At 46.2% G+C, this 10,585-nt stretch overlaps 4 protein-coding genes across 4 annotated transcripts; 2 read left to right on the forward strand and 2 right to left on the reverse strand. All coding sequences in view use genetic code 12, as the record gives it.

Moving 5' to 3' along the window:
* Positions 1 to 2,836: 2,836 nt before the first annotated feature.
* On the forward strand, positions 2,837 to 3,556 carry CJI96_0003207 (uncharacterized protein; the record flags this gene model as incomplete). The annotated part of the gene is made up of 1 exon (XM_029032969.2): positions 2,837 to 3,556. One exon carries the CDS (start codon positions 2,837 to 2,839, stop codon positions 3,554 to 3,556), a length of 720 nt encoding a protein of 239 aa, XP_028893284.2.
* Positions 3,557 to 6,280: 2,724 nt separating this feature from the next.
* CJI96_0003208 (uncharacterized protein) lies at positions 6,281 to 6,910 on the forward strand (the record flags this gene model as incomplete). The annotated part of the gene is made up of 1 exon (XM_029032967.2): positions 6,281 to 6,910. One exon carries the CDS (start codon positions 6,281 to 6,283, stop codon positions 6,908 to 6,910), a length of 630 nt encoding a protein of 209 aa, XP_028893282.2.
* Positions 6,911 to 7,222: 312 nt separating this feature from the next.
* Positions 7,223 to 7,846, reverse strand: CJI96_0003209 (uncharacterized protein; the record flags this gene model as incomplete). The annotated part of the gene is made up of 1 exon (XM_029032966.2): positions 7,223 to 7,846. The coding sequence occupies one exon, from the start codon at positions 7,844 to 7,846 to the stop codon at positions 7,223 to 7,225; it is 624 nt and encodes a 207-aa protein (XP_028893281.1).
* Positions 7,847 to 8,333: 487 nt separating this feature from the next.
* Positions 8,334 to 9,398, reverse strand: ATS1 (Ats1p; the record flags this gene model as incomplete). Its single annotated transcript, XM_029032965.2, has 1 exon — positions 8,334 to 9,398. One exon carries the CDS (start codon positions 9,396 to 9,398, stop codon positions 8,334 to 8,336), a length of 1,065 nt encoding a protein of 354 aa, XP_028893280.2.
* Between the last annotated feature and the right edge of the window lie 1,187 nt (positions 9,399 to 10,585).

Genomic DNA, 10,585 nt, shown 5'->3' on the forward strand with positions numbered 1-10,585 from the left:
TATTTCAGCGTGATTTGACAACTAGAAGGGTCCATGTCTACTCATGCAGGGCATAAACGCCTGGAAGTTGAAACAGGTTGTTGGTCACGAAAAGCGACGACAAATTTTGAATGGCCGTGGGATTGCTTTTGAAAAGGACGAGGTATAGAGGAAATTGCTGACTCACTCAAGTCTGTAAATGCAGTTATCTTTCTCGCGAAGGTAGACCCAAGGCGGCGAGGCAGACGTTATATCGAACAGTCAACAAATTATTAAGGGGAACTGAGGGCTTCGGCTTAAGAAAGGACTCCAGAGGTAATCTTGCAAAAATTTATCTAACAGTGTGACATTTGTTAGGGAAGTAGAAGTCACCCGGTATGGTCCCCAGAAATATGCAAGGGCCCTCGCACAAAAGCTGGGTGGAAGGATATCAGATCTAGTAAAGAATCGCCTTGTTAGTTCCTTTTTCTTTCTTTAAAGCCTACGCAGTCCACATTTGTAGCAACCGCCATTGACGCCATTAACAAGCAAAATTCACCCTCAGTACTCCCTTCGTAAGCTACCTCGACCTTCTCTGTTTTATCTTCGCGTGCGGCTGTCGAGGTCTCCCTTATTATCTTCGTCTTTTCCCTTCTTTTGTCATCATCAACAAAAATATCAGCAGATCATAAAACTCCTTTCTGGCAAGAACCCACGTAACAATGATCCTTCTAACAACCAGCCTCCTGACCCCCCGCCTTCTACAGATCAGATTGACAAAAGTTAAACCCTAAAATCCCTAGATTCCAGCACACAAAATTGTGGGATCAAAGGCAAGGCTTTACTAGCTTGAGATCTAAATGGGTAGCAAATTCTTCGAGGGCCAACAGATAGATTATCAAACGCTGATAGAGTTGAATCCCTAAAAAGTTCTTTAAACGTGTAGATGAACGGGTCATGTTATATTCCTCTATTCAGTATGGCTAGTTCAACGCCCCAATCTCAACTGCCATTGGTGAAAAGCTGACAAGGATTGTCTGACTTCGTCGTCCTTTACGCATGACACCAGCGAAGGTGTTTGCGTGGTGGAAAGAAAAATCAACGTTGACTATCTGATTGAAGATAAGTTTGAATCTCTCAAGCGAGAGCGTATACTTGGTCTTAGCAAGAGTGATGAGCAATGTTGTCCCGAGGGCCGGTGTTTGAGGGTATTCGGTGCCGAAGCCGGCAATGTTGTCCTCATTTTGCAGTCAATCACGCAACGATCATTCTGCCCCATCAGAGAACACCGTTGTACAGTTCATCCGGAAAAACATGATCTTTGGCCACGTTCATTGTGACTAGATTGATTTGCGTATTATTTTGAATATTTGAGACGTCTGACATAGTCTATTTGGGAGTCTCAGACTCTAAACACCTTCGATGAGAACAGGTACCTGGGTGTTGCAGAACTGCTATACAGATGCAAAAGGTCAAGATCAATCCACAATGGCCACGATCGCAGGATGACATCGTGCATCAGGCTTCGGAAGTTCGGTGATAGTATTCAATATTTATAGCTTCCCCTCAGGGCTTATCCTCGATGTCAAGCATATTTTTAGATTCCGTCAAAGATGGCCCCAACTGACCACAGTTCGATCTTCAGTTGGTGACTTCCCGAGCTGCAAGAGCAAGCGAAGTCTATACCAATCGACTTGTGCCACTACCATATGCCAATGTCCTCTCTGGGCCACAGCACCTCAATCATCACCAACCATTCGCGTTTAGCACTACTCGAAACGAGATTCGCCGATATTCAGGGCTTAGGCCACTAATTGCCGCGTACCCAAACACATGGTGGCTTTCTTCGTTCCACGAGTCAATGCTAAGCGCCTGCTCTCAAAACAAATACGAAAACAAGCTGTCGTCAGAGCTTGAGTCCTCGCTGCCGCTATGGTTAGAGCGTGCATCGTCGTCGTGATTCCGTCTAGAGCTCCTCAGTTCCTTCAGGCAACGGCTGTCGTTATCTGATGCTTCGTTGCGGCCGCAAAGAACCAATTCCACCAACCCCTCGATAAACTCTATCCACCGTTCGGAGCGACGGGTGCTCTGCTGCGGTTTCTCTGAATTACTCATACTGTTCTACGCTTGACTGCTGAATCTGCCACTTTATAATGTTCACAAATCCCGTCATTCACCTCCCCACTCGCTGACAATGGCACTGCCCTTCAAATCTCCGAACTCTGGGTTCTTTCAGCCGTGCACTCTCCCGAAAACCCCATTACACCTTGACCAAGGACTCTTGACCATCTCGTAATTGAATCCGCGTGCTTCCTCTACGCCGCGCTCAGCCGTGGCTCGTCATGAGAAACACGCTACGGAAACAAAAATATTTGTGTGGAGGCGTAGTGACGATTGGTTGAACGGGCAACGTTTGAGAGTCTCCTGTGAAAGTATGAATTTGTTGTTTCTGGTTTTGTTGTTTCCGTTTGAGTTGTTGCTGTTGTTGTTGTGATTGATGTTGTTGATTTCTTTACTTTTGCAACCTGCCAGCGGTTGCCTCGTTGACTTTAGCCGAAGCGAGAGATCAGAGGTGACACAATTTCTGACACTTTTTTCTTAGATGGACCACTTTGCTTCCCGGCACACAGACCCTCCGCAAACGTACCCCTTTGTCCCCAATACGGCACTTGGATGGGACATTGAGAATGGGTTCCCCGTTTCAGGTTTGCGCAGGAACAACTGTGCATGGTACTTGTCAGCCTCAGTGGCTGCGAAAAACCCCAACTTGGGCTTTTCACTATAAAAAGAAGGACTTCCCACACGGAATTTCATCTTCTTTATTCTTTCCTTTTCTTTTACTTTAGTTTTTTTTTTTGTGTTGCTCATTCACTTCGCCATGACTCCAATTGCCTTGCTTCTTGCTGCTGCTCCTGCTTATGCTGCTCTTGGTAGAAGAGCTGAGGACTACTCTTCCCTCTTGGGCCACTTGACTGACTACGGCTACGCTACTTCCAACCTTCAGCAATACACCAACGCTGACTACCTCCTGTCGATTTACAACCAGTACTCCTTGGGTGACTACTCAGATTACGCAATTCCTACTGGAAAGGACGCCAGCTCGGCTTTGGCTTATGCCCTGAGCATCTATGCTGGCTTGGGCAGCGACTTCACTCCGGCTTATGGTTCTGCTTATGCGGGTATTCAAACTGCTACTGATGACGACTCTGAGGCTAGTGCTACTGGTGGCTCTGATGCTTCTGCCACTGGTGGCTCTGGCTCGGGCGGTTCCGCCGCAGAGCCTTCTAAAGCTTCTGCCACTGCCCCAGGTAATCTTGTTGGAGGTGGCGGTGGCTCTGCTTCTGCCTCTGCCTCCGGCTCGGGCTCGGGCTCGGGCTCTGGCTCCAAATCTTCTGGCTCCGCCTCTGGCTCTGCCTCGGGTTCCAAGGCTTCTGGATCTGGCTCTGCCTCTGCCTCCGGCTCCAAGTCTGGCTCTGCTTCCTCCTCGGGATCGGCAAGTGGCGGCTCTTCTTCTACTGCTGGTGGTGGTGCTGCTCGTTCTTCTCAGTACTTCGGCGCTGGCGGTGTTGCTGCTGTTGCCGCCCTTGTTTTGCTTTAGATTGCAAAAAAATAATTGTATGTATCACTAATACAACTGTATACCTGCTTCTTTTAAGAACGTGGAACCGTCTCTCTATGGTCAGGCTTGACAAAAAAAGAAACTCAATTAAACGTTCGCTGTATAGCGCTAAAAGGCAATTGGGGATCGTTGTCAGCAGAGGGGGTAATGCTTTAGGACAGACCGGCACCTCACATACTCTTTCACAAATAAGAAATAAAATTCCTGCTTTTTTCCTTCTAGTAAGTAGTATCCAATTAACAAGGTGGACAGTCTCTAGTCACTCTGTAGTCATTACGTTTTGACCTTTAACGTACTAGATAACAAATGCTCAGGACACTAGGTTACCCCAGGGAACATCTCTATGATTCCACTTCAAATTTATACAACAAAATTTTAAGAGTCGAGGTCATGCCTTGCTCATCCACTGCTTTCTTATCTTGGCATGTGTACCAATTGCCTTGTGGGTAAAGAATATATTCATCGGACTTTCCCATATCGAGATTGCTCTGGTGACTAGACGCCCAGGCGAGATTGTCGTGAGTACGACCTAATAAAAGATTCATTCACCCCCAGTTGTCCCACATTTGTTGCTTCAAGTGAAGATGCTCGAAACACCTAGATATCGAGAAAAGAACAGCACTGGAAAGCCTCCACAGTACACCGCCGAAAACCAAGATGGGCAAAGGAATGCCACTGGTCCTATTGCTAGTCCAGAAATAACATTGAAGACCAACTCTGTCAAATGGATGGCTAGGTATGCTGCTTTCAGAAAAATAATGCACACTATCAAAAATACATTCAAATGCCATGAACTTGAAAAGAGACATATACGCGTGTTCAAAGACACCTTCAAAGGGATGTCGAAGAACATTTCGAAGCCAGAATGGCAATTGTTCTATAACGAGCTCGTGCAATTTTCGAAGCGAATCGACGGCACGACAAAAAAGGTGGTGGTCCAAGAAACACGGGAACTCCGTCGCTTCATATCGTTGCTACCTTGGAAGACCGTAGCGTGTGACTATGGGCTCGAGAACATTCAGAGTGAGCTAGATCGTAAAAAATATCCTTGATACTTCTGGTGTCTAGAAGGTGTGGCATTGAATGTAGCTGATGAGAACGAAATTTGATACTGGCAAAGTCGCCAAAGGCAACAATGACAGACACCTCAATGCTTATGTGTGTTGTTGTTCGTATAATGTGAACGAAGGCTTTATTGAGATGATTTTTTTTACTGTAGTCTACATTATGTCTGTAAATCTTACCAGTCGAATACCATAAGTAGCCGAGAGCTTGATGCCTTCTCCTACCACTCTAGGCGAGTTCAGCGACCTAGATAGCCCACAACTTTTTTTTTCTCTATTCTTTCAGGAGAGCTTGAAACATGGCGTTCAGGTTTTTCGAAGCATTGGTGGTGATCTTCGTTCAAGAAGAAGTATACCATTGCAGAACAGGCATTGCAGGTACAGACCAGGGCGTCACCATTTTCGTTCCTCGCATACTCTACCCACTATTCTTTCTACTACCGGGTGACATCTACCATCCAGCTAAGCAAAATGCAAAACAGGTTGAATCGTAACGACCCTCCATAATTTATAAGGAACCTCTCTTGTAAGGCGTAGCATCCCCGGCTGTCTGGTTACAGGGGCCCGAGCCTCCATACATCCATACGCTGTATCCACAAATTCCTCGGGCCTGGCTGGGGTAGGGTGCAAGCCATGGAGCAGCCACGAGGCTGAACTCGCAATTGAGCTACCAGCGTGAACTGCTTACGAGAAAAAGCCTACACACGGTGAGCATATCGGCCCCCCTTGCGACTGTTTAACGTGAATGTCTTGCCTATGTGTCAAGCTCCCCACCCTTTGTTCGCAGCATTTGCAACCATTCCTACGCCTCCAGAAGGGGGAAGAAAAAAATAGAACCAGAATGAAGTAGAGCTATAGCATGGGAGAATTGTCAACTGCACAAAAATGTAAACCAAGATCATACAAAAAGAACCTAAAAAAAAAATGAACGGAAAATTCTTGAAGAGAATTCCAAAGCAACCAAGACACTCTTAATTGGACCACCCGCTTTGCCCTACTTCCAAGGCTCGGGTGGTTTTGTCGGGTGCGCAAGACATGCCATGCCACAAAAGTGATGTCCACTTTTCCACTTTTCTGCCGTGCGAACACACTCTCGTCAAAATCGAAGACAACACTAAATGCATTGAGATTTTACCATTCTCATGTTTTTCATCACATCTTTTCGCCCCAGCATTCTTGACTCTCAATGCCCCCTCCCACACTCATTGTGTTTCGCTCTCGGCAACGTGCAATCACGCCTCGGCGCCCCGGCGCGAGCCATTTGCCCAAAGTGACAAAAATAACCACATTGGGCGCACAATATACACAGTAGCACCCGATGCTCAGTTTTCACGCTAGTGCTCAGTTTTCACGCTAGTGCCTTTAAAGCCTAAAGTAACGAAATGGTCTTTTCTTTTGCTTCGAAGGGCTTCTCCAAACCTAATTTTTCAAACCGAGATCCAATTTTACAGCTTGTGCCTTGGTCTTTTAATAGCAAAACGTACTACCACCAAAATCAAGATCCGCCTTGGTCTCACATTTTGCAGGACCCACCGCCTTCTCAATCCTTCTCTTTCGGGCCTTCCCCACCGCAGTATAAAAGGACCTGAATTTCTCGACTTGATCTCTTCCCTCCACCATCCACCACAACTTTTCCATCATGTCCTCAATTGCTAACAACCTCCTTGGTGACACCACCTCCTATACGGGCTCTTTGGCTTCGTCCTACTACGCTGCCCTCAACTCTTTCTATGGCCAGCCTGACGTTGCCTCGGCTCTTTCTGCTGTGCGTACTCTTACCTCAGACACTTCTGCCTACAACGACTGGGTCACTTCGTTCTTCGGCGCCTACGCTGACGATTACTCCTCCATCCAGTCTCAGTACGCTGATGTGTTCACCCAGAACGCCATGGAGACCGGCACTGTGTCTATTCCTTCTGTTGACGAGAGCGACTTGTCTAGCTTGGTTGGCAGCATCACTTCTGCAGGCAATGCCGAGTCCGTTGCTTCTACCCTCGCTTCTGCTGGCAAGAACGCCACTTCTTCGAAGTCGAGCTCTGGCTCTGGCTCTAACTCTGGCTCTGGCTCTGGTTCCGGCTCCAAATCTGGTTCTGAATCCAAGTCTGGTTCTGCCTCTGGTTCCAAGTCGGGCTCTAGCTCGAAATCTGGCTCTGCCTCGGCTTCTGAGGGCTCTGGTAGCTCCACCAGCTCGGGCAACTTGGGTGCCAAGTCCGGCTCTTACATGGCCGCTGGTGGTGTCGCCGGTGCCGTTGCTCTTGCCTTGTTGTAAGAATTATGCATGGATTATTGACGTTGCATGCACCAACGCTGCATCGATCTAGAAAAGTAATTATATTTTAAAGACGCCTAATACATTTTGGTTTTCTATGCTATCAAATTAGTTCTTGTAGCTCAATCGCCAATCGTAACATTCGTTCATTATCGTTAATTGAAGAGAGGGGCATTTTACGTAATTCAAAGTTTAAGCTTTGATCTATATCACGATAGCCTCATCAGCGGAAAAGTAGCCTGACAGTGGTACTCAGCATGGCTGCCAAAGCCGACTCAATAATGTCATTAAAGCCTCATTTCAAAAGTCCCTTCAGTTGAGCTCCTCGAGGAAATTGGGATTGGTCTGTAGTTTTGTCTTGAACTTGTCCCACCAAGTGTCGAAAGCCTTCATAGGTACTTTTCCTGCTGGGTCCACGAACCCACTCAAATAGTTGTATGCATGTTGCACGATTCTGTTTGCCAAATTAGCAATATCCAGCGGTGCTTTTGGTGCTGGCTTGGGAGTGTTTGCTTTTGGAACCAATGCTGAGGAGCTCTTCTGTTTCTCCGCCTGTAGCAATTGCTCAGCCTGCGGTGTGGGCTCTATAGAGATACCAATGTTGATTGTGGTGTTGGCAGCTGCTGCGGAATCTACATCATTCATAGCGTCGTCGTCGGCCAAATATGAAGTGGACAGACCGGTGGTATTGTTCAACTTGAAGATTGCCGATGGCTTCACGGGATTGAGGCCTCCAAGAAGCTTGAACTCAACACTTGTCAGGAGCTGGAAGTAAACGAGTGCTGTGAAGTTTGGATCAGTGAACTCGGTCTGGGGAAGTAGGAAGATAGCCACATGGTTGATGCTTGCTGCATTGTCAATGGTGAGCACATATTTGGTAGGCTCTACCTGCTGGGCCAATTGGATGGGTCTACCTGAGCATACTGCGCCAAACATAGCGAGGACGAGGACAATTGGCGGTCGTTCTTGTTGCTGCTATAGCTTACAATGTAGCGCTTGCTTTATATGGAGGGTTACCCGCACAGCGGACTCCTCGAGAAGCTTCTGGTGCAGCTTCAAGAAAAAGTGCGATGGATACCACATTTCAAACATTGATAATGCAGCACATGGAATATTCACAAAGGCTTGTGAATGGATCATGTGCTGGGACAGCTAAGAAGGGAGGCGCCTTTTCTTAACTGATTTCACAAGGTGCAGCCCGATACTTTTGTCCCAGAGTAACGCGTTGAACATATTTTCCATCTTTGAGCACCTGACCCATGTCAGAAAGCATAGATGAATATGGGAAAGATACCTCGCAACATAATGAAGCAATTCGAAGCGGCTATTTTGCTTCAAATTCAAGTTTTCCCCCGGGGGAGCTCAACCAGTTCAAGAGATCTACTTCTTCTGAGTCTAGTGCCACTACCCCATCACTTCCCCATCACTCATTATCACTAGCTAACGTCTCTGTTACGATCCAGCTTGTGGCGCATCCCGCAGCCATGCCAACAACTTTATCGGGTCCTCTGTAGATTTCATTCAAGTAGTCATAGGTCACCGGATCATTTTCTCCTTTTTTCTTCGTTTCTGGAGCTTCTCCACAGTTGCCATGCTCTCCCCAGCCCCATGCACATACTTTTCCGTCACTAAGAAGTACAAGTCCGTGTTCTGAGCCCACGACAACGTCCACAGGTGATGCCTCGTTATTATATTGGTATAACTGCCCATGCAGATTGTTACCCTGAGAGTAAATTTCAATACCTTCATGGCTTCTGGTCGACGTCGACCAGTGTACGGATGACCACATTGCTTGCACATTATTTGCGTTTGGCGCCTCAATTAAACAGGCATTTTTCCCTAGTACCTTGATCACAGAACCATCATAGAGAACAGTACGATCATGGCCCATTGCAACCAAAGTTCCTTCAAGCGAGAGCCTTTTGGGCTCCCAGTAGCACGAAACAGGCTTGTTTTTAGGGTCGACTTCCTTGACTTCCCCAAGTTGGCCCTTACGACACGCTCCCCAGCCATAGGTCCCATCCTCACGCATCACAATGACATGATTGATTGAAGACTTGACACCGATAACCGGGCTTTTTGTGGAAAATTTGACATCAGAAGGCGTTTCTGCAAGTACGATGTTCTTGCCTAGTCCCAATTCGCCCTTGAGCCCCGTGCCACAAGTGTACACTCTATCTTGCTCATCGACAAGCACAGAGTACTCCCAACCAGCAGCAATGAACTTCCAAGTGCCAGGAATCTCGATGAATTCTTTAAGCGCTTCTGACGCCTTAATCCCACACTGGCCAAACTCGTTGCTCCCAGCAGCCATCACCGTGCCATCATCAAGTAGAATTAGCGTATGGTTCCCGCCAAAGGCAAAAGACCGAGGAGGCGCCTTCAATGTGACATTAATTTCGACCAAGGACGATTTATCTTCATCGTCACCAAGACCAAGCTGGAAGTTTCCGTTAGAGCCACATGCAAGTAGCTTGTAGTGGGTCATTCAGATGAAGAAGCAGAAGCTTGTATTTGTAGTATGTTAGCGCGGTGAAAAATAGTACCCCAGATTTCGATAGCGAGGTAGTAACGAACAAGTGAAGAGTCAAAAAAAAAGACAAAATGCAAGGATTCATGGAGTTATTTACTAGGAGAATAACATGGAGATGTAGCTGATTTGGTGTACCAATGGTTGCTCGAGGTATATTCATGGCCGTTGCATTTGTTCACACTAATGGCTGCAAGCGATTAGTACCAGCCGTTTCAAAACAAGACTAAAGAATTGATCGAAGCTAAAAGAATGACCCACGCTCAGTTACTTCAAGCTCTAGTCGATTGAATTGGCTTCAACGCTATAATCCTGTTCATGTAAGAGTCGAGCAACATGGGCCATTTCTAGAGACAAGAGTCAGCTAGTGCTTTCTTTTTTGTTATCTTTAAGTATATTAAGAACTCACGGTCACTTCCACTACGCCATTTGCAATCATCATGACTTTAATTCGAATAAACATAGCTCAAAGCCGTGATCAATTGCTTGACATCTTTGCAGCATACAGACTTATACATCGTATACATTATTCGGCACCAAGTGCAAGGCTGCAGATGAATGCTTCATTCTCCTAAGTAAGCATAAAATATGAGAGGCTACCACTTGGACTTTCACTTTCTTGGCTCTCATCGAACGGATACCCAGCAATTCTATTCTATTGGTCATCATTGCCATAATCTAATCATTCTAAACGTTTCTCTTGATGTAGTTTTCGTCTTAGCAATCTGAAACTTGCTTCGTGTTATTGTGAACTCCACATTTAAATTATTTGAGTTAGTCTCATAAAATGTTGGAGTATATTTTTCAGGATTTGGGTGTCCAACAGATTTCGCATCCACTTGATGATTGTCAACGTTTCATGACGATTGCGTTTAGGCAGTGTCAGCGACGATCTACGTAAAGGTACAGCAACAACAATCCATTTAACTTTTTAATAATTCTACAAGTAAAAGAACATGACAAATTTATCTCTCTTGAATTTTCGACAATGCCTGATGTCGCTTCCTCTCTTTGTGGCTGCGAAATGGATGCAAAATGAGAGCTGGAATCGAGCAACCTCGGGAAAACACCTACCAAAGCTTAGATAAACACACTTTCCAAAACAATAATTTTTAGGAAAAACCTTTCAAATCACCCCTCAATAC

Source organism: Candidozyma auris, chromosome 3 (genome assembly GCF_003013715.1).
Source record: "Candidozyma auris chromosome 3, complete sequence".
NCBI lineage: Eukaryota > Fungi > Ascomycota > Pichiomycetes > Serinales > Metschnikowiaceae > Candidozyma > Candidozyma auris.